Raw genomic sequence first — 23313 nt, 5'->3', positions numbered from 1 at the left:
AAGACTCTACCACCAGCCCCTCAGCACTAAAACCTCCAGTGAAACACCAGACACTTTGTCTGTCCAATTGGGACCAACATTTAGAACATGTAAGGTACAGGGAGGAAATGCCAGGCAGAGCCTAACACCTCCTCCCCTGAGCCACTGTCTTGTGCAGAGGAGGTGTGATGCTCTCCTACAAGCGGGTAATGAGAGCAATGAGCCAGGAGTATGCTGGATGTGGATCAGTTGTGTCTTCCATAATCCCTGCACTGCTTAACAAAACCCTGACAAAACCCTGAGGTTCCTGCCTCACCCCACCCCCTCTCAAAATCCCAAGAAAGAGATGTGCTTTGCAGTGTGCCCAGAAGGGTAACAAATCTGGGCTCTGAGGAAACAAGGGGGAAGTGAATTCTGAGGCCAAGGACCCTCATGGAAAGCACCCTGCCAATGGTTCCTTCTCATTTATACTCAGGAGACACCAACTCCAGCACCTTTGCTGATCACAGCTGTAGCAGTATGGCACAGGTGGGGGGGGAGGGGAGGGGAGAATCTCACAGGCAACCAAGATCAAAACCATTTTAAGCTTGACATGTAGAAACTAACACCTTGAATTCCCTTGGAAGCTTATTAGAAGCTAGTGCAGTGCACTGGTGTAATTGTGCTTCCAACATGCAACTTAATAACTGCACCATTCTACACCAGCTTCAGCTTCCAAAAGGTCCCAAGGTGTAGCCCTAAGTGGAGCACATGAAAGCCCTAAGTGGAGCACATAATCCTGAGGTGACAAAGACATGGATATTTGTGGCAATGTCCCTTCATCAAAGAGAGATGTCTTGCCAGGTGCAGATGGAATAAAACACTCTCGGCTACTGCCAGTACCTGGGCACCCAGGAGCAGCTCAGAATCTAACAATGCCCACGTGTACCAGTTTTATAAATAGCGGCCATGCTCTCTCAATGAGAGGTACTGGTACAGGTACAATTCCTGCCAATTCTTCTGCCTGCTTCCACTCGCCACCAACATTCTCTCATCTTGTCTGGATTGAGTTGCAGCCAGCTATCATTCACGACCCTTTCTAATCACAGAGTAATTTGTTCTATTGCTCCAACCATACGATTGAGATGCAGATCTAAGTATCAGCAACACACTGAATAAATCAGACTCCGTATCTCCTCCCACAGGCCTCATGTATACACTGTACAAGAGAAATGACAGTACAAACCCTATGGTACCCTGTAGGAGAGAGCCTTTGGGGCAGAGGAACAAATCCCCAAAACTACCTTTGGGATCTCTCAGAGGTACGCACAGAGCCATACAAGAGCAGCTCCATTGACCCTGCCAGCGTCCATAAACAAGCCAACAAAAATCTCATCATCAAATGACTGTTACAGAAATTGGCACAGACACTATCTTTGTCCATTTCTGGGTGGAGGTTATCCACTAATGCAACCAGTGCACTTTCTACCCTTTACCCAGGTCCAGATTGACATAAGTCAAGGTCAACTAAGGAATCAAGAAACTGCCACAGCTGCCCCACCACAACCTTCTCAATTACCTTTCCACAAAAGTGGGATGAGGGACACAGCCCAATAGCTGGGCAAAGTTGATATCAAGGGTATTTTCTTGAGCAGTGGCCTCACAATAGCATCTTTCAGAGCTACCGAAGCTCTGTCCCTCACCCCACCTACCACAGGGACACCCTGAAAATCTTAACTGACAATGCACCAGTACTTTCTTATTGGCCTTACTCGGCCAAGGAGGAAAAGGGTCCGACTCATAGGTTTTAGCATGAAGCACCTCAGCATCTCCATTACCTCAGTGAGCAAAATTAGCTGAAATCCAACCAGGGAAGACTCAATGCCTGTCCCCTTAAGTTATTGTTCTTTCTTCCTTGCAATAAACAATTGAATCCAAATCCAAGCAATTTTGTCTGCAAAGTAATATGAACATTCTTGACAATAAAAAAGATTGTATTCTAACTATACATACTAACTCTCTTAGTTAGGCAATAAAGATTCATCCAGATGTCAACCACTTGGGACAGTTATGCTGTGCACAACTTTTCAGAAACTATGGTGGAACCAAGGAAACCTTTCCACACCACTGTTAGGATATAGATATTCAGGCCTGTCTGTGAAGGCCTATACGCTAAGAATTTAGGTGTATTCTTATCACTTGGCTAGTTATAGAGGTATAAAAGAAACAATCAAAATCACTGTCTGCCGGTGTAAGAGCCTTCTCTTACTGTGACAGTCTGAGGCCCTGTTCTTAGGCTAAGACCTTTGGCTAAGCAGCAGAGGCACCCATAAGCTGGGAAGCGACCAGTCACAACCTCACATTCCAACCTAGTCACATTGAAAGAAGGTGCTATTGGGCTGTTAGGAATACAGTCCTGTCCTGATAATGCCTATCGCCTCCAGAGAAAGGGAAGTGCCTAGAAGATGTAAAAGGAAACTTCGTTTGATAGCATCCTGTCTGGCAAGAACTCACTTATCAATAGCTGGGATGTGAAATCCTCATTTCTGTGTTTGTTCTATCACTGTAGTCCCCATTTCCCTATTGTTTGTCTGCATAATCTCTGTCTGGTTTTGTAATTGTTCCTGTCTGCTGTATAATTAATTTTGCTGGGTGTAAACTAATTAAGGTGGTCGGATATAATTGGTTACATAATCATGTTACAATATGTTAGGATTGGTTCGTTAAATTTCAGTAAAATGATTGGTTAAGGTATAGCTAAGCAGAACTCAAGTTTTACTACGTAGTCTGCAGTCAATCAGGAAGTGTGTGTGGGGGGGAAATGGAAACAGGGAATGGGGGTGGGGAAATTGGAATCATGTTTAGCTAAGGGCAGGAATGGGAACAGGGACACAGGTAAGGCTCTGTGGTGTCAGAGCTGGGAAGGGGGACACTAAGGAAGGAAACTGGAATCATGCTTGCTGGAAGTTCACCCCAATAAACATCGAATTGTTTGCACCTTTGGACTTCGGGTATTGTTGCTCTCTGTTCATGCGAGAAGGACCAGGGAAGTAAGTGGGTGAAGGAATAAGCCCCCTAACAACCACTGTCATATAATCTTAAAATATTGATATGTTTCAGTTGGTCAGTCTCCAAAAGAGACTTGTGCCTTTGGCTGTCTCCTCTCTCACTTCATCTCTCACAGGTCATTTATAAGTTCTGGTGACCTGTGAGGAGGAAGCTGGTGGACACAATGTTTAGCAGCTATTGCACCAACATCCAAAGACTATAATAAAGTCCTATCAACAAATGATAGAGTTCTCTGCTGGAAGAGCAACCTCATCCCTTAAGGCAGCCTGGTCCCCGCCACCGCCAAAGGTGGAACATTTAAACCGGCCCATCAGGCTGGTAGGCTAGGTGCACCCCAATCTCAGACCAAAGAAAAGAATAGTTGATCCATGACAAGGGATGCCATCCCTCTTGCATCTTACTGGTCTATTTTTCTGGCATCTCGTGTTTTCAGCCATTCACCAAAAGTGGACCAGTCATCAGAAGGATTCCAAGGTTCTTTTCCCACAAAAAAGTCGGGGCAGATGGCTCTGTATGAAAAATCAAAGTAAGTTTATTTATCAAATCCTGAGATGTTTTGTGGTCTTTTAAACCAAGGAATGTTTCCATTAATCTGTGATATGGTAGTGATTTCACTCCCCTCAATTTTGTCCTTAGTTAAATATTATTAATAATTCTTTAAAAGTATAAATAATTATTTTAAATATATATACAAATAAATATGATTTGCTTAACAATATTCCTTTAATGATTAAATCACATAAGCTCATTTGCCATGACAATGGGTATAGGGATACTCCCTTTTTCCAATCCTTTGTCTGTCTTGAGTATTTAGACTGAAAACTCTTTGGGGAAGATAACATTTCTTACTGTGTTTTTTACAATGCCAGCATAGTGGGACCCAGTCTGAGATGGGGTTTGAAGGTTCTACAGTAATACAAAAAATAAAATAGTTATTAACTGACCTCCTAAGGAATGACTGGGTGAAATAAATGGCCAAACTCAAGTGCTGATATCCTGATAGTCCACATTTCAGATTTTGTGGGCAATATCATGCTATCAGTGCCTACACAGAAGTCCCTGTCATAAATATAAAGGGAAGGGTAAACACCTTTAAATCCCTCCTGGCCAGAGGAAAAACCCTTTCACCTGTAAAGGGTTAAGAAGCTAAGATAACCTCGCTGGCACCTGATCAAATGACCAATGAGGCGACAAGATACTTTCAAAGCTGGGGGGGGGACGGGGACGGGACGCAAAGGGTTCTCTCGGTCTGTGTGATGCTTTTGCCGGGACCAGAGCAGGAATGCAGGTCAGAACTCCTGTAAAGAGTTAGTAAGCAATCTAGTTAGATATGCGTTAGATTCTGTTTTGTTGAAATGGCTGATAAAATAAGTTGTGCTGGAGGGAATGTATATTCCTGTTTTTGTGTCTTTTTGTAACTTAAGGTTGTGCCTGGAGGGATTCTCTATGTTTTGAATCTGATTACCCTGTAAGGTATTTACCATCCTGATTTTACAGAGGTGATTCTTTTACTTTTTCTTCAATTAAAATTCTGCTTTTAAGAACCTGATTGCTTTTCATTGTTCTTAAGATCCAAGGGTTAAGATCCATAGTGTTCACCTATGCAAACTGGTGAGAATTTTTATCAAGCCTTCCCCAGGAAAGAGGGTGTGCTGTGACCGGATACCTGTGTTCTCTGATAGTGATTGTCAGCCTACAGAAAAAACCTTTTTAAAAAAACCCTAACACCTTTGTCTCCAGGCAAATAGACAGAAAACCCTCTAGTTGCTCTTAGCAAAAAAAACCCACGTCTTCAGGTCTGTGAAGAACTTGTGAATTTCCCTGCAGGAGGTTAACTACCCTGCCTTTAGGTAGAGAAAACTCCAGCTCACAAAAGACAATTCCCTTTTGTCTCTGCTCTGGCCCCCAAGCAGAGACAAAAAAACTCTAACTGCTTTCACCTTAAAACCTGCTTTCAAGCAGCCCAAAGGAAAAAAAATGTCCTTTTAAAATCTATGCTTTTGGTTCACAAAAATCTCAAATTGATCTCAGAATGATTTCAAGTTAATCCCACTGCTCTGCCACCATGTCAAGGTTCCTTCCCCACTCTGAACTCTAGGGTACAGATGTGGGGACCTGCATGAAAGACCCCCTAAGCTTATTCTTACTATCTTAGGTTAAAAGCTGCCACCACCAAAGTGTTACACAAAGAACAGGGGAAGTGCCCACTTGGAAACGTCTCTCTCCCCCCCCCCCTCGGGTGTAAAGTTAGTTAAAAACAGAGAGGCAACCATGACAGAGCCCAAGGCAGAAACAGCTAAAGAGGCTTCCCACAGGAGAGAACTGGAGGCAGCGAAAGAGGCAGAAAAAAACCAAGAGGCTGCCCACAGGAGAGCTATGGCAGCAAGGGAAAAAGAAATGGAGGAGAAGGAAAAAGAGAGGAAGCATGCCGAGGCGGAGAAGGAAAAAGAGAGGAAGCATGCACTGGAGTTGGAGAAGGTAAGGGCTGGAGCGGAATCTACTGGATAACCCTAACCATCCTTCCCCAACAATCCACAAATGGGAGCGACTATGTCCACAGTATGATGAATCCAGTGATATTGCTGAATATTTTCTCACCTTTGAGAGACTGTGCACTCTCCATAAAATTCCTGAAGCTCACAAGATGACCACATTGGTCGCAAAATTGACTGGAAGAGCTCTGGACATATTCAATAAGATGCCTATTGATGAGGCTTCTGACTATAATAAGTTCAAGGATTTGGTTTTAAAGCAATTTCAAATTACTTCTGAAATGTACAGAGCAAAATTTTGAACCCTTAAGAGAGGGCCTGGACTAAGTAATGTGGCTTATCTAAACCAGATGAAGGATCTGTTAGATAAATGGGTCCAAGGAAGGGGTGTCACTAGCTTTGATGGAATGTGTGATTTGATAGCTCAGGAGCAATTCCTGAATATGTCCAAGGAGGAAATAAAACAGCGTTTATAGGATAAGGAAATGGACTCAGCAGAAAGTCTTGCTTCTTATGCTGATCAATACGAGCAGTCCCAGACCACCAGAGAAGCAGGGCAAGCTGGAACAAAACAGGTGGAGGGAGGAACAACCCTGGTCGCAGTTGGAGCGGATACCAGGAGGGACACCCTCAGACCACACCCTACTACCGGGGGCAGCCCAAGGCCCAAACTACACACAAAGGAATACTCCAGACACCTTATCGTCCTGCCACACCGTTCCCCAGCAACCCATCTCACCCCAGTGACCCATCAGCTGGACAATGTTTTAAATGTAACGAACCGGGGCATGTAAAGGCCAACGGCCCCAAGAACCCCAACAGATTACAGTTCATTGCACCGGAATCACACCAGAGGTCCTCAGGCCCAGATACCTCCCAGATACCCTCAGAGTGGAGGGAAACTGTGAATGTGGGAGGGAAGAAGGTCACCGCGTGGAGGGACACCGAAGTGCAAGTGTCGGCTATCCATGCTTCCTTAGTGGACCCCAATTTAATCGACCCAGAGATCCAAGTGACAATTCAACCCTTCAAGTCCAACTCTTTCAATTTGCCTACAGCCAAGTTGCCTGTCCAGTATAAGGCTGGTCAGGAACGTGGACTTTTGCAGTCTATGATGATTATCCCATCCCCACACTGTTGGGGGAAGACTTGGCCAATCACGTGAAGCTAGCCAACAGGGTGGGAATGGTCACCTGCAGCCAGGCTAAGCAAGCCGTCACGCCGAGCTCTGTTCCGGAAACTTCTACCAGGACCCGGTCAGAGGTGATAGAACCGGACCCCATGCCAACGTCTGCAACAGCAGTAGTAGATCCAATCCCAGAGACCCAGACAGAGCCAACCCCAGAACCACTGCCAGCATTGAATCCAGTACTTGCAACCCCAACGCCAGAGGGCCCCACCGAACCTGAACCGGCAGCAGCTGATAACCCTATACAAGAGGCTCAGCTGGAGCCTGAACCCCAACATAGTGCACCACTGGAGAGTGGTTCACAGTCAACGGAAACAGCCCCATCCCCTACATCACTTCCAGAGGGACCAAGCATAGGTCCACAATCCAATGAGGAACTGATGTCTCCAGCATCAAGGGAACAGTTCCAGACCGAACAGGAAGCAGATGAAAGCCTCCAGAGAGCTTGGATGGTGGCATGGAGCAACCCACCGCCTCTCAGCTCCTCTAATCAATCCAGGTTTGTTGTAGAAAGAGGACTTTTATACAAGGAAACCCTTTCTGGTGGACACCAGGAAGACTGGCATCCTCAGACAGTTGGTAGTTCCAACTAAGTACCGGGTCAAGCTCTTGAGCTTAGCCCATGATCATCCTAGTGGCCATGCTGGGGTAAACAGAACCAAAGACCGTTTGGGGAGGTCATTCTACTGGGAGGGAACGGGCAAGGATGTTTCTACCTATGTCCGGTCTTGTGAGGTATGCCAAAGAGTGGGAAAACCCCAAGACCAGGTCAAAGCCCCTCTCCAGCCACACCCCATCATTGAGGTTCCATTTCAGCGAGTAGCTGTGGATATTCTGGGTCCTTTTCCGAAAAAGACACCCAGAGGGAAGCAGTACATACTGACTTTCATGGATTTTGCCACCCGATGGCCGGAAGCAGTAGCTCTAAGCAACACCAGGGCTAAGTGTGTGTGCCAGGCACTAGCAGACATTTTTGCCAGGGTAGGTTGGCCCTCCAACATCCTCACAGATGCAGGAACTAATTTCCTAGCAAGAACTATGGAAAGCCTTTGGGAAGCTCATAGAATATCAGGATTGGAAGGGACCTCAGGAGGTCATCTAGTCCAACCCCCTGCTCAAAGCAGGACCAATCCCCAATTTTTGCCCCAAATCCCTAAATGGCCCCCTCAAGGATTGAACTCACAACCCTGGGTTTAGCAGGCCAATGCTCAAACCACTGAGCTATCCTCCCCTCACGGGGTGAATCACTTGGTTGCCACCCCTTACCATCATTAAACAAATGGCCTGGTGGAGAAATTTAATGGAACTTTGGGGGCCATGATACGTAAATTCGTAAATGAGCACTCCAATGATTGGGACCTAGTGTTGCAGCAGTTGCTCTTTGCCTACAGGGCTGTACCACATCCCAGTTTAGGGTTTTCCCCATTTGAACTTGTATATGGCTGTAAGGTTAAGGGGCCATTACAGTTGATGAAGCAGCAATGGGAGGGGTTTACACCTTCTCCAGGAACTAACATTCTGGACTTTCTCACCAACCTACAAAACACCCTCTGAACCTCTTTAGCCCTTGCTAAAGAAAATCTACAGGATGCTTAAAAAGAGCAAAAAGCCTGGTATGATAAACATGCCAGAGAGCGTTCCTTCAAAGTAGGGGACCAGGTCATGGTCTTAAAGGCGCTCCAGGCCCATAAAATGGAAGCGTCGTGGGAAGGGCCATTCACGGTCCAGGAGCGCCTGGGAGCTGTTAATTATCTCATAGCATTCCCCACCTCCAACCGAAAGCCTAAGGTGTACCATATTAATTCTCTAAAGCCCTTTTATTCCAGAGAATTAAAGGTTTGTCAGTTTACAGCCCAGGGAGGAGATGACGCGGAGTGGCCTGAAGGTGTCTACTATGAAGGGAAAAGTGCTGGTGGCGTGGAAGAGGTGAAGCTCTCCATGACCCTTGGGCGTATGCAGCGACAGCAGATCCAGGAGCTGTGCACTAGCTACGAGCCGACGTTCTCAGCCATCCCAGGACTGACTGAACGGGCATACCACTCCATTGACGCAGGCAATGCTCACCCAATTAAAGTCCAACCTTACCGGGTGTCTCCTCAAGCTAAAATGGCTATCCTGGATCTCCCGTTCTATATGCTACAGATGGGGGTAATCCGCCCCCCTGGCAGTGCCTGGGTATCTCCAGTGGTTCTAGTTCCCAAACCAGATGGGGAGATACGCTTTTGCGTGGACTACCGTAAGCTAAATGCTGTAACTCGCCCAGACAACTATCCAATGCCACGCACAAATGAACTATTAGAGAAACTGGGACGGGCCCAGTTCATCTCTACCTTGGACTTAACCAAGGGGTACTGGCAGGTACAGCTAGATGAATCCGCCAAGGAAAGGTCAGCCTTCACCACACAGGTTGGGCTGTATGAATTTAATGTACTCCCTTTTGGGCTGCGGAATGCACCCGCCACCTTCCAAAGACTTGTAGATGGTCTCCTAGCGGGATCAGGAGAATATGCAGTCGCCTACCTTGACAATGTGGCCATATTTTCAAATTCCTGGGCAGAACACCTGGGACATCTACAAAAAGTCTTCCAGCGCATAAGGGAGGCAGGACTAACTGTTAAGGCTAAGAAGTGTCAAATAGGCCTAAACAGAGTGACTTACCTTAGACACCAGGTGGGTCAAGGAACTATCAACCCCCTGCAGGCCAAAGTGGATGCTATCCAAAAGTGACCTGTCCCAAAGTCAAAGAAACAGGTCCAATCCTTCTTAGGCTTGGCTGGATACTACAGGCGATTTGTACCGCAATACAGCCAAATCACGGCCCCACTGACAGATCTAACCAAAAAGAAACAGCCAAATGCTGTTCAGTGGACCGAAGAGTGTCAGAAGGCCTTTAACCAGCTTAAAGTGACACTCATGTCTGACCCTGTACTAAGGGCCCCAGACTTTGACAAATCATTCCTAGTAACCACAGATGCGTCCGAGCGTGGTGTGGGAGCAGTTTTAATGCAGGAAGGACTGGATCAAGAATTCCATCCTGTCGTGTTTCTCAGCAAGAAGCTGAGAGGGAAAGCAACAGGTCAGTCAGTGAAAAAGAATGTTACGCCATTGTCTACGCTCTGGAAAAGCTAAGCCCATACGTTTGGGGACAGCGTTTCCACCTGCAAACCGACCATGCTGCGCTACAGTGGCTTCATACCGCCACAGGAAATAACAAAAAAACTTATTTGGTGGAGTTTAGCTCTCCAAGATTTTGATTTCGACATCCAACACATCTCAGGAGCTTCTAACTAAGTGGCTGATGCACTCTCCCATGAAAGTTTACCAGAATCAACTGGTTCAAATCGTCCTTGAGATGTGGAAAATATTTTTCGTCTTTATATACTTGGTAGTATATAGAGGTGTATGTGCCTTATTAACTCTGTTTTCTCCTAGAGCTCCAGGAAGAAATCACAGCCAGCGTTTCACCCTAACTGTGATTTGGGGGGGGCGTGTCATAAATATAAAGGGAAGGGTAAACACCTTTAAATCCCTCCTGGCCAGAGGAAAAACCCTTTCACCTGTAAAGCGTTAAGAAGCTAAGATAACCTCGCTGGCACTTGACCAAAATGACCAATGAGGAGACAAGATACTTTCAAAGCCGGGGGGGGGGACAGGGACGGGACACAAAGGGTTCTCTCGGTCTGTGTGATGCTTTTGCCGGGACCAGAGCAGGAATGCAGGTCAGAACTCCTGTAAAGAGTTAGTAAGCAATCTAGTTAGATATGCGTTAGATTCTGTTTTGTTGAAATGGCTGATAAAATAAGTTGTGCTGGAGGGAATGTATATTCCTGTTTTTGTGTCTTTTTGTAACTTAAGGTTTTGCCTGGAGGGATTCTCTATGTTTTGAATCTGATTACCCTGTAAGGTATTTACCATCCTGATTTTACAGAGGTGATTCTTTTACTTTTTCTTCAATTAAAATTCTGCTTTTAAGAACCTGATCGCTTTTCATTGTTCTTAAGATCCAAGGGTTAAGATCCATAGTGTTCACCTATGCAAATTGGTGAGGATTTTTATCAAGACTTCCCCAGGAAAGAGGGTGTAGTGCTTGGGGGGATATTTGGGGGGGGGGGGGGAGGGAGGAAGACGTTTCCAAGTGGGCACTTCCCCTGTTCTTTGTGTAACACTTTGGTGGGGGCAGCTTTTAACCTAAGATGGTAAGAATAAGCTTAGGGGGTCTTTCATGCAGGCCCCCACATCTGTACCCTAGAGTTCAGAGTGGGGAAGGAACCTTGACATGTAATGGGAAGTTCTGTTTAAACAATGCTGACACAAAATGGCCCTGTATTATTAAGCTTAATGTGAGATTTAAACATGAGCTATACGTAATGTCACTTAAATTCATTCTCCAAATAATAGTCTGATTTATCACCCAGGACTGCACTACAAATATTGAACACATTCCTCTCCACAGGTGCAAGCCTGTTGAGATAACACAGGGTATTTTCCTTAACAAGGGCCCTGAAATTCAGGCTCAAGGGCTCTCCGTCCCAGTGATGCTCTGGGGGGAGGAGCAGGAGGTTGGAGAGCACTTAAAATAAACTCCTGCGTTCCTGCCACTAGATGGTAATGTGCCAGTCCAACCAGTCACATCCTACACTGAATGCCCACCCTGCTCACATCTCTGTGTACTCAGCCAGTTAACTACCTTACACGAGAGGGAGCCAAAAGCTGCCTGCCTCCCAGCTTTCCACTCTCTCCCCACCTTGCGAGGGAAGTGCAAACATCAGACGATCAGAAATTAATGGGCAGTGGAGAGATACTGAGCTACAGACCCAAGGTGGACAAGCTTTGGAGCATACACAGAATTCAAACAGAGAATTCTTGTCCTGCTGATTGACGCAGTCAACTACTAGATAAAGCCAAACCAGATTATAGGATAGGCACTAGTTCCAAAACCAGACCTCAGTTTCTTGAGATTAACAATTGTCCTTCGCTACCATTAATTTTAATTCCATTTTCCTCAATGGGCTGCAGCCACGAAAGGGGGCCAGCACTCAAAGCCAGAACATTACAAAATTAGGCAGAGGCCCACTTTTCTGGAGCAGAGGTCAAGTTCCAGCTCCCCAGGTGTGGTTGTAATTATACAGTAACTGCCTGTTTACAGCACAAGGATTTGCTAGAAATTGGTACCCCACTGTTGGATTTAACTCTTATGAACCTCAGAAGCTTGAGACAAGCTGTTTCTAGCTGGGAGCAGGAGAAAGAAGGATTGTATGCAATGCACTAGTGCATATAGTCCATTACATCTTTTTGGCAAAAATTAAAAGAAAAACCGTCATGTAGTTCAGACTAAAAGATGTTTTGTTTTAAAGAGAATTTGCAAAACCTTATATGAACATGCACTTCTTGTTATTGTTTAATTAAATTTCAGTGAAAGCTGTTTAATTTTTTTAATCACCCACATTGTTTGACATTCAAACACAACAGCCTTTGTTGGTGCTTCTGTTAGTGCACTGCACCTTGACATTTCTCAGAACTCTGCTTGTGCAGCCACTATGTTCTGACAATTGCTGTGCCATGTCTAACAACTATGCAGAGGAGACCCGCTGTATACTGCGGTCTCTCAGGAAGAGTCCACTTTTTCTTCTTTTGTCTTCTTTGTTCTAAAATAAGTCATTCAGACTGAAAGTATAAGGTTGCTCCTAGTGTATGGAAGACACCATAGACCAGGTCATAATTTGGACCTAGTGAACTTGAGAATGTCTCTTTAGGAAGAAAACAAGAAAAAAGAATCGCTTACATGTATCCATTAGCTGCAAGCATATCGACCATGTATCTGGTATTTGGGAGTTGCCATCCAAATATATCTTGGATCACAACCACAGCTTTTTCCGTGCTGGCGGACGGTTTGCAAACGTACGCCTTGATGTGCTCCACTTGCACTTCATGCCCAAGGCCCCCATACTCAAACCTGTCTCCAATGTCACATGGGCACGGTCTCGCTTCATTGGCCATCTGGAAATCTGATGTGAAGTTAAAAGGACAAAGATTCATATATCTCAAAGTACTGTAACTGACCCCACTACAGGGCATCACTGCAACTGCCGTAGTACAGAATGCCCTCTAGATGTCTGATAATAGGGTGTGCTGTGTACCACCAGCTCAGAGGCATATGGTATAGGCACTCCATGCACTAGGCTCTACAGTACAGAGGCCACACATCCAGTACTGAACTGGGCAGTCCTCTTTTTGAGACGTTTGTCCCCTGTCCAGTACTGGGATAAAACCAAGTGTGGTTTTGTCTAATATTGGACGGGGATACCGCTCCGCACCCTCTGGCTCTTACAAATGCCCCCCATGTGGTATTCTGGAAATGTGAGAGTGGCCACCTTGCTTAACAGGCTGTAGCCATCAGTGGGTCCTCATAAATGTTCATGGAGTCTAAGTGTAACAGGAGAGAACTATATTGGGGGAAAATAAATACCATGAGGGCACTCACTTTAACAGCTACAAAATTAAACCCACAGTTCCCAGCTCTCTGCCTGGGGCAATCCACTGGAAGGGTAACTGTGTTTCATTGAGATCCCTCCACACCATGCTCTGGCCACCCATATGTGTAGCCATCTCACACCTCCTACCTATAGGCTGAGGCCCTGTATCCTGCCGCTTTTGTGAGCCCCTTGTCCAACCTTCAATCCCAGCTCTCATTCTGCCTGCTACCCAGCCTTCCCTCCACACAGACAGCAGCCAGGCTGCTGCTCCTGCTCACATGCCTGGTCCCTTCAAACCTCACCGTGTTACTTCCTTTTCCTGTACCCAAGATATTATAGAGCCTTCTTCTGGCTAGCTCCTTTCCCTCCAGCTCAGCCAGGGAGAGCACTAGGTACCCAGTAATGAGCCAGCAGGTCTGTTACACTTTTCTTCTAACTCAGATTAGGTAGAAATTAGACTTGTGAAAAAGGAGTCTGATGACATCAGCAGTCATCAGAAGGGCCCTGTTGCACCAGCTTCTGTGTTTCCCTCCAGCTCTCTCTAGTTGGCTCCTCCCAGGAGGGTCTCTCTTTCCCAAGCCCACATGGCTGGGAGGGAGCAGTAGGGCCACAGGGGCCTTGGTGCCTTTGGAGAGCAGGGGGGAATCTCCCCTCACAATTCTGCCTTGGGCAATTTCTCTCTGAAGCTACCCAGGCAAATTTAAAGTGAACTGGGCTTTACAACAGGGAAATACGTAATTCAAGCACAAAGATGTGAATAGCCAAACACCCCGCTATCAGGGATGGATTAACACAGGGACTTTAGAGGCTGCAGCCCAGGGCCCCAGGCTAAAGGGGGCCCCGGTGCAGCAGGGCTCAGGCAGGCTGCCTGCATGCCATGGCCCCATGCTGCTCCCGGAAGCAGCCAGCTGCTGGCATGTCTCTGCAGCCCCGACGGGCGGGGGGGAGAAGTGGCTCTGTGCACTGCCCCCGCCCCCAGGACCATCTCCACAGCTCCCATTGGCCGGGAACCCCAGGGGCACATAGAGACATGCCAGAAAACGGTCACTTCTGGGAGCAGCTTGCGGGCAAAGCATGCAGACAGCCTGCCGGAGCCCTGCTGCGCTGCTGGCCGGGAGCCACCTGTGGTAAGCTCCCTTGCACCCCTTCCTGCACCCCAACCCTTTGCCCCAGGTCAGAATCCCCTCCTGTACCCAAACTCCTTCCCAGAGCCCACACCCCTCACCCTCTCCTGCACCCCAACACTCTGTCCCAGCCTAGAGCCCCCTCCTGCACCCAAACTCCCTTCCAGAAAGAAACTAATATAACAGCTGTTCTAGGGTAAGAAGTAGGCTATTTTGAATTAACTCAGCTATATTCTATATATTTTAAGACTGAAATGTTACCATAGAATGGCTTTATGTTAATTAAAAGGCAAGTTTAGTATAGCGTTAATAGCCTTGATGCCATAATTGTGATTGTTTTGTTTTAAATTAGGAAAAAGACTTGTATACAGGAGCCCCACAAAATCTCATAGCCCTGGGCCCACAGGAGAGTTAATCTGTCCCTGCCCCCTATACATTTGTTTTCCCACAAATAATGGAAGAAGCCACCCCTCTTTATTACTTAATGGCTACTGAAAGTCGGCTCCACCACCGTACAGTATGGGGCAGACAAGGCTTTTGGGGATCCTGGGGGAAACTGCCTCAAGCTCAGCAGCTGTGGAAATGAACCTGAGCTATGTTTCTGACTGGGTCAGTTGAAGAAGGTGGACCTCACCACTCAAATGGTGGGTGAACACCACCCCTTTAAAAATAAAACTAAACGGTAAACGGATTTTGGCGAGATCTCGTGTTTAGGCAGAGGGTGAATGTGTGGCCACGTTATATTCATCTCCACACCTCCTTTGTTCCACCCAACATGGAGCTGGGCTAGATAGAGTCCCGGCAATGCTAGAATCTGGATATCTGCTATCCCTGCTCCTTCACCTCATTCCCTCTTCACATCAGTACTACCCACCATGCCTTCCTTCAGCCTACTTCCCCTGCAGCACTACTCCAAGCAAGCAGTCCCCTCCCCCCGCCAATCTCTCATCACAGAACACTGGCCTACAGGGGATACAGACAAGGGCACGCAACTGACATCAGAGGGAGCAGCTGCCACCAATTAGGAAGAAACTACAATCCCCAAGAAAATCTGAAGACAGACTCCAAGTTGCTAGATAGGAGGCACTTCAAGGGTTCTCTTCCCTATTAGGAATGCTGCTGCTGCTCTTTGAACCACTGGTGGAACAAGTTTACTGGCTGCTAGCATCCATTTAATGCTGTTTCTTAATTGATATATATTTGGGTTGCACAGGGCGTATCTCCTGTTAACTATGTTTTTGTTTGATGAACTTCATTTTAATGTGAATTTGTACAGATTGGTTCATTAAAATTTAACTAACAAAAATAAATTATTCCCATGAGATAAATCCAGCCCTCTGAAATTAATGCTGACTTATGGAGAGTGGATTCCATTAAGCAGCCTGGTATACCACTACTTCTATTTCTTTCTATGGTAGAAAAAAATCTTATTTGACAATGAATACCATGCATATAATACCCCCAAGATACAGTTCACACCTTGCTTTTTAGAACTGGCAGGTTTATCAAGTTCTAATAATATCCCAAAGGCAACATCATTGTGCAAGCTTTGGGAAGCAATTGTCTGGCATGTTGGATCTTGCAAATAAAAACTTTTATCAGTGTGAAAAAATACAGTAGGATCACGCTGTGTCTGCATTTGTTAGTCACAATAAAGTCACTGATGTTCACTAACCGTGGTGTTTCGAAAAAGGTCCTGAATTCTACACTTTGTTACAGAACTGCTGACTAGATTATGACAATGCACTGTGCTTTGGTGTAAACTTAAACACCATTCAGTGGCTTCAGCTGGTGCAGACAGCTGCCAGGATCCCTCTGCCCTTTTTATATCAATGCACTACTCTACCTATCTATTACAGCCAAAGGGTTAGTAGTTATATTTAAAGCCCTGAATGGCTTATACTAACTACCTCAGAGATCCTCCTCCTGGCCAGTCTGTGGGTCCACCTTGTGGACATTTCCTGGAGTGAACAAACACATGACAGATGTTCATCACATTGCTTAATGCACTACTCGTAGACACCCAGATACTACTGTGATGAGGGTGGTCATAAGAACCTACATAGAACAGAAGAGAAAGCTTTATTGTCGGAGACCAACAACAAGGAATTACCATTTGAAGGTCTCCTACATTGTAGAATACGCCCCATCAGATGCTCCATCAGAGCTCACGGCATATTTATACTGTTACATGCAGGCCTTTAATGAAATACTGGCACTTTTAACTTTAACTAAGTTGATGCGGAAATGGAGTAATGCTTCAGTGATTCAGGGCTTTGGACTCCTCTGTTTTTCATTATTGCAACCAGGACAAAGCGACAACACATTCAACAAAATCTCATTCCTGCCTTCGGGCAAGTCCTGCTCCTATCTGAATCAAAAATGGAGTATGGGGAAAGGAACGTAGTTTGGGGAACGCATACATGGAGTTTGCACACTGCCTGCAAGCTCCCTGACTGTCCCCATGCACAAGGTTTTGGGGGTTAGAGGTGGGGCAGGAAGGAAAGGGACCAGTGGATCAAACGCTATGCAGATCCATCAGCCATTAGCACTTGCAGAGCTGGGACATGGGAGCAACTTCCCAAGGGCCACAGCAGCCATTACACAGCAGCTCTGTAGCTGCTTCACAATCTGGGAGAGGGGAAGGGGTGATAATTGCCTCCTCCTAAGTACCCCTAGGAATCCCCTGCACTAAACCTGGCCAATCAGGCTCGCTGTGTGCAGGAGGATTTAGCCCTTACAGCACAAATAGGTTTCACTGATTCATAGATTATAAGGCCAGAAGGGCCCAATGTGATCATCCAGTCTGACCTCCTGTATAACACAGGCCATAGAACTTCCTCCAAAATAATTCCTAGAGCATAGCTTTTAGAAAAACAACCAACCTTAATTGAAAAACTGCCAGTGAGCTCTTCTGCAAAACTAGTTTATGTAACCTTACTGGTCAGTGCAAGTTATGTGTCTGCCTCTGTACCTGATCCACAGAGGATAGGAGTTTGTTACAGCCCGTGATTACAGAGCTTGGATCTTGAGTGCAAGCTGTAGAGACTCCTGCTTTTAGCTGTGGAGGTCCCCAGTGATGGCCAAGGTGGAGGCTGTCACACTTACAGCCCTTCCCACCTCTGTCATTCTGCTTTCTGCTGTGGGGATAGAGACTGTAGGAAAGATGCTATATTTATATTTCCAAGATGTGTTTTAGAGTGATAATTTAACAGAACTTGCCAACAGGAAGACAGTCTAAATTTGGGATTGGTAACAGTATTGGGGGGGGGGGAATGCTGACTGTCTCCCTTCTTCTCTGGATTTTGTGCTTACTTGAAAACCAACAGAAACATTCTACCAATGACACTCCCCTCCCCCTACTTTCTTAGGAAACCCACTTTATTAGCATTATTAAAAAGCCTAAAGTCTTCAGGGGGCTGTTAAGAGACAGACACTCTGCTGTTGTCCTATAGCAGTGGTTTTCAAACAGCAGGTCGTGACCCAGTACTGGGTTGTGGAATGTAAGGCACTGGGTCGCAGCAGCTCTGATCAGCACTGCCGACCAGGCCATTAAAAGTCCCATTGGCGGTGCTGCCCGGATAAGGCAGGCTAGTTCCTACCTGTTCTGACACCGTGCAGTGCCCCAGAAGCAGCCAGCAGCATGTCCAGCTCCTAGGCAGGGGGGCCACAGGGCTCCGTGCACTGCCCCAATCCCGAGCACAGGCTCCGCATTCCCATTGGCCAGGAACCAGCCAATGGGAGCAGGGGGGGAGGAGGGGGAGAAGGCACCTGCTGGCGAGAGTCACGCTCCTCCACCTATGAGCCGGACCTGCTGCTGTCTGCTTCAGGGGTGCAGCATGGTCCGTGGTGCCAGGACAGGCAGGAGGCCTGCCTTAACACCCCCGCTGCGCTGTTGACTGGCAGCCGCCCAAGGTAACCCCGTGCCCCAATCCACTACCCCAGCCCTGAGCCCCCCCAAACCTAGAGCCCCTTCCTGCACCTTAAACCCCTCATCCCCGGCTCCACCCCAGAGCCTGCACCCTCAGCCCAGAGCCCTGACCCCAACCCCTGCCCCAGCCCAGAGTCCCCCTTCCACACCCTGAACCCCTCGTTCCTGGCCCCACCCTGCAACCCTCACCCCCCGTACCCCAATCCTCTGCCCCAGTCCTGAGCCCCCCCACACACCCCAAACCCTTCATCCTCAGCTCTATTGGGTCACGGGCATCAACAATTTTCTTCAACTGGGTTGCCAGAAAAAAAGTTTGAACGCCAGGGTCCTAGAGTCTGCCTGGGTAGCGGGGCTGGCGGAGGATCAGGAAAGGCGCGGAGTGCCCCGGGCCCAGTCACATGAGACAGGTCCCCTGCAGGCCAGACCCGGTTTGGCCAGAGGGAGGACGGCAGGATCGGTGCCTGGGGCGGCACGGTGACCTGTGCTACTCCCAAACCGCTTGGTTTTAGGGTGAGGAAAACGCAACAACACCCTGTCGGCAGCTGTGTTTCCTGCCTGCCCCCTGCGGTCGCAGCCGGGCTCCCTCCATACCCGCGCGTTTCCCCCGCAGCCTGCGCATCACCGCAGCGCGGCGGCCGGCGGGGTCGGGCCCGTGTCCCGGCTCTCCTGGGCACCCTGCTCACAGCGACTCGGCTGGAACTTGGGGCTTCTCGCTGCGGGGGGGGCCGTCCTCAGGAGCCGGGTCCAAGCCCCGGCCGGCCTGAAGCCCCCCCGCCTTGCCCCGGGGGGGAGCGGCCGCTGCGTGGCTGGCCCCTACCCTGGCTCCGGCCCCCCGGGAGCCTGGCTGCTGCGCCCCGCCACCCACCTGGAGCGCAGGGCGCTGACCGCCCCTTCCCGCGCAGCAGAGGCCGGAGACGCGGCTGCCTCCCTGGGGAGGGCGCTGCGCTCTCTGCGTGCTCCTGGCCGCCGCTGCCTCCCCGGCCCCAGCACCTCGGGCCCTCGGCTCAGCGCCCGCGTCCCGGCGCCTGCGCTTATCATACAACCACAGAGCAAAACAGGAGCGAGCGGGCAGGGGTGGGGCCGGAGGCTTCCCGGCATGGAACGGTCTCGTACATAAGAATGGCCAGATTGGTCAGACCAATGGTCCAGCTAGCCCAGTACCCTTCTGCCCGGGTGACTGCTCAGCTGCTTCAGGGGGAATGAACAGAACCGGCAGTCACCCAGTGAGCCACCCCGGCAGCCAGTCCAAGCTGCTGGCGGTCAGAGGTTGAGGGACACCCTTGTGCCCTCAACTGAGTAGGGAGCAGCGTGTTTACAGCCCTGCACTGCCAAGGGAAAGGTACCATAAAATCGCGGCTGGGCTGTCTTCGGAGCAGATGCTCATGCCTCATGGGGGCGAGCCCTGTCACCCTCAACCTGCTGCCCCAGTGATTATGGCTACCCCCAAATGATTTAACTGGGAGATCGCTTGTGAATAGCCTGCAGTCCTCCATTTCCAGCACCCAGGAGAAAGAGCGTGGGTCTGACTCCCACTGGTGTAAAAAGAAACAGTATTTACAGCCCAGAAAACAGAAGTGAGAGCAGCAGTGGGTGGGCAATAAATGAGGCAAGGCAGAGGGAAATGTGAGGGAGCTACTACTGGGACTGCATAGGGGTAGGATTTTCTAAAGTGCTTTGGGAATTTAGGCACACCAGGCCCAGTGAAAGTAAATGGGACATGCTCCTTTCACCCCTTGTGTGCCTTTGAAAATTCCTGCCCTGGGGAACAGAGGGCTGTCAATAGGAATGCTGAAGGGAATGGTGCTATATTAGTATGGAGCTGTACTTAATCTAAATCAAGGTTTCCCAAATATACCACACCGGTGCCCCATTCCAGATCAAGAAAAACTTCCTGACCCCTCTCTCCAATACCTTGTGCAGCAGAAATGTTCTAAACTTAACCATGCTAGAAACAACTACTAATTACCTGAGCAAAGCAAGGTCCCATTCAACTTGATGGCATTCCTCTGTTTGTCAATTTGTCTTGATGTAACACTATTTCCAAGATTTTTTGATAAATGTGGTGCACATACAGGACATTCATCTACCCACCATTGAGAGTTCAGCTGCTGATCACTCTAGAAATCCTCCACTTCTACTCTGAATTCAAAGAGTCAGGTTAGCATTTCATTTTGTAAGAGCTGCTTTGCTTCAGTATGAAAGAGTAGCTGCTGACAGGGCCGGATTAACCTTTTGTGGGCTTGGCCCCAAACCTATTTTTTTGTGGGCTCGGACCCATGGGACATTACAGCAGGAGTGCTGGAACCTCTCCTCCCACCCCACCCACCTCTTCCCCCTGAGGTCCTGCCCCCACCCCAACCCTGCCACTCCCTGCTCTCCCTCCTCCCCCTTCCTCATCACTTGATCCTCCCCATTTTAGGGGTTTAAGCAAAGTGAATGAAGCTATTGTATGCTTTGCCTTTATATGTCCATATACTTCCCTTCTGACAAACAAGAAAACTTAATCACATGGACCAACTATCCACTTCCAAGAAAGGCAGGCATAAATATACATGAAACTTTTCCCCATATATGAGCCTAGTTTGGTCCTTCATAACCCCATACAATTTTTGACCACTCAGTGCATAGTACTTTCTAAAGCCAGACCTTAATTACATTTATTACTAAATAATGTCTTAATCTGATCAATAAGAGTAGTGTTTAATTTCTCTGGCATCCTAAAATCAAAGAGTTCTGGACATGGTAACAAACTCTACATAATAGTAAAATTATAAAACAAAAGTATATATTGTGTATATATACCAGAGCAGGATTAGAGTTAAAAACCCTTGAGATTTCAATATCTGCACAGAGGATAAAATGTACAACTTCCAGTAACAACAGTAGAAAAGTCTGATGCTCTTCTCACTGTGCTGAAAAGGGTGGGTTGGGTTGGGGTTTTTTGCCTTCAACTATCACTATTCCTTAATTTTTTTGGCGGGGGGGGAGCCCAGGGCTGGGCTGTGAGTCAGGAGTGAGAGGCACCGGCAGAGCTGGGGTGGGGGATCCCAGGGCTGGGCTGGCAGAGGGCTGCCTGGCTCAATCCTGGGAGTGAGGAAGGGTCAAGGGACAAGCACAGTGGGGCAGGCGAGGGGGTGTCAGTGCCCTGCCAGAGCGAGGTAAGAGTCAGGGGCAAGTACTGCGGGGTGGCGGGGGACAGATAGGATCCCCCAGGGCAGCATGTAGCTGGTACCTACCTCTATCTGCCAGAGCAGGATCCTTGGGAGTGAATTCTCTCTCTCTCCAACTGAGCTGCAGCTCCTCCAGGCAACAGCAGCTGCTCTTCCCGCTCTCCTGGTGGGGAGGCTTATTTCGGTTACTCCTGTAACCGGACTTTTGACTGGACTTTCCAGTAAAAAAACAGACACCTGGCATCAGAGGCACTGGAATGAGGTAGCCATGGGAGGGCACTTTTTTTCTGCCTTAAGGGCGAGCGACAGAGTTGGGAGGGGGTGGAGAGGAGCAGGGCTGGGGAGAGGTGGAGTGAGGGGGGGGGGCCTCGGGAGAAGAGTTGGAGTGGGGGTAGGGCCACAGTCCGGGCACCTGTGTGGGCCCTTTCTGCAGTGACTAGCACCATTGTAAACCCAGTACTGGCTGCTGATGAAAGGTTCCTATGTTATTGTAAAGTGGTACAAAAAGCAAAGAAGTATTGGCAGTCTTTAAGGCAGTTCTTTAAGTCTTAATTTCATAGTGTAGACATACCCTTGAAGGCAATTCAGTATTTTAACAGCTTAAAGAAAGACATGGTGGAAGTTTTCAGGCTTTCCTTTGGCAGCAAGAGTTTGACAGTGCACGAAACAAACAATGAAGCTAACATGACATATGATATATCTAAATGACTAAGGAGACCTTAGTGTCAAAATCAAATATGGAGGCACTTTTGAGGTGTCATTTTTAAGAATGCAAAATACTTTTACAGAATTTTTTTTTAATTGTGCACTATTGCTAGCTTCTGACTCAACCATGACATGAGCATATTCCTTCAGGTATGTCTATACTACCCGCTAGATCATCAGGCAGCGATCAATCCAGCGGGAGTCGATTTATTGCGTCTACTCTAGACGCAATAAATTGACTCCCGAGAACTCTCCTGTCGACTCCTGTTCTCCACCACCGCAAGAGGCGCAGGCAGAGTTGACGGGGGAGCGGCAGCAGTCGACTCACCACGGTGAAGACACCACAGTGAGTAGGTCTAAGTACGTCGCCTTCAGCTACGTTATTCACGTAGCTGATGTTGCGTAACTTCGATCGATCCCACCCTCCAATCCCCCAGTGTAGACCAGGCCTTAGAATGGAAGAATTTTTTCCAGTGGCATAGGGTTCTAAATTAGTTTGTAATGAACACTCGACTGGTGTCATTCATGTTTGCAGAACAACACCTTTTGACAGTGTCTGCAGTCATTTGATTTGTCTCTTCACATCGGTTGCTCTCTGTTCACCATACTCGGCTAGACTGCTCCTTCCTGTTACACAAACAGCAAATTCTACTAAGTACAGCAATATGTCTTGTATAAATGTTTTGTAGTTGTTAATAAAAAAAATGTTTTGACTTATTAAAAGAAAAAACGGGACATTGCAGGTGTCCCCAAAAAAACTTCCTGGGACATCATTTAGAAAAAAAACATGGCTCTGCTGGTGAAATTAGGATGTATGGTCACTTTTGTCATGATAGTATAGGTCAAAGGAGTCCACACTCTCAATGCATGACCAATTTCCATTAGTATTAATTATGATTAAAATATGATCATTAAAAGAATATGCCCTATACAAAATGGAGAACTTTTTCCGGCAGATTATAGCTATATTAAGATAGGCTGAATTTGAACAACTTTTTAATGCTTAATTATTTCTTCATTCAACAATGATTCAATATGAAATCAGATTATAAACATTAAGAACTACAAATGAAAAAGTTACTATTTTTAATTGCTGTAAATTCTCTACAAAACAGTACAGATTTTCTTTTACAAAGTTATAGGAATAGGACCTTTATATTTTCTGTAAAATATAATTCAATCAAGTGCTACTCTTAAATCCC

General features: G+C 47.4%; 1 protein-coding gene across 1 annotated transcript in view; it reads right to left on the bottom strand.

The window, feature by feature from the left end:
* The window catches only part of LOC141981556 (carboxymethylenebutenolidase homolog), a 31122-nt gene extending 11853 nt beyond the window's left edge, over nucleotides 1–19269 (bottom strand). The window contains exons 1-3 of the mRNA XM_074943198.1: nucleotides 19102–19269; nucleotides 12491–12713; nucleotides 3429–3536 (exon numbers count right to left, since the gene is read on the bottom strand). Of these exons, the coding sequence (XP_074799299.1) occupies nucleotides 3429–3536; nucleotides 12491–12705 (323 nt within the window). The 5' untranslated portion in view covers nucleotides 12706–12713; nucleotides 19102–19269. The remainder of the gene's footprint in view (nucleotides 1–3428; nucleotides 3537–12490; nucleotides 12714–19101) is intronic.
* Between the last annotated feature and the right edge of the window lie 4044 nt (nucleotides 19270–23313).

This window comes from Natator depressus, chromosome 2 (assembly GCF_965152275.1).
Source record: "Natator depressus isolate rNatDep1 chromosome 2, rNatDep2.hap1, whole genome shotgun sequence".
NCBI lineage: Eukaryota > Metazoa > Chordata > Testudines > Cheloniidae > Natator > Natator depressus.
This window is presented reverse-complemented; position numbering and strand designations above follow the sequence as displayed.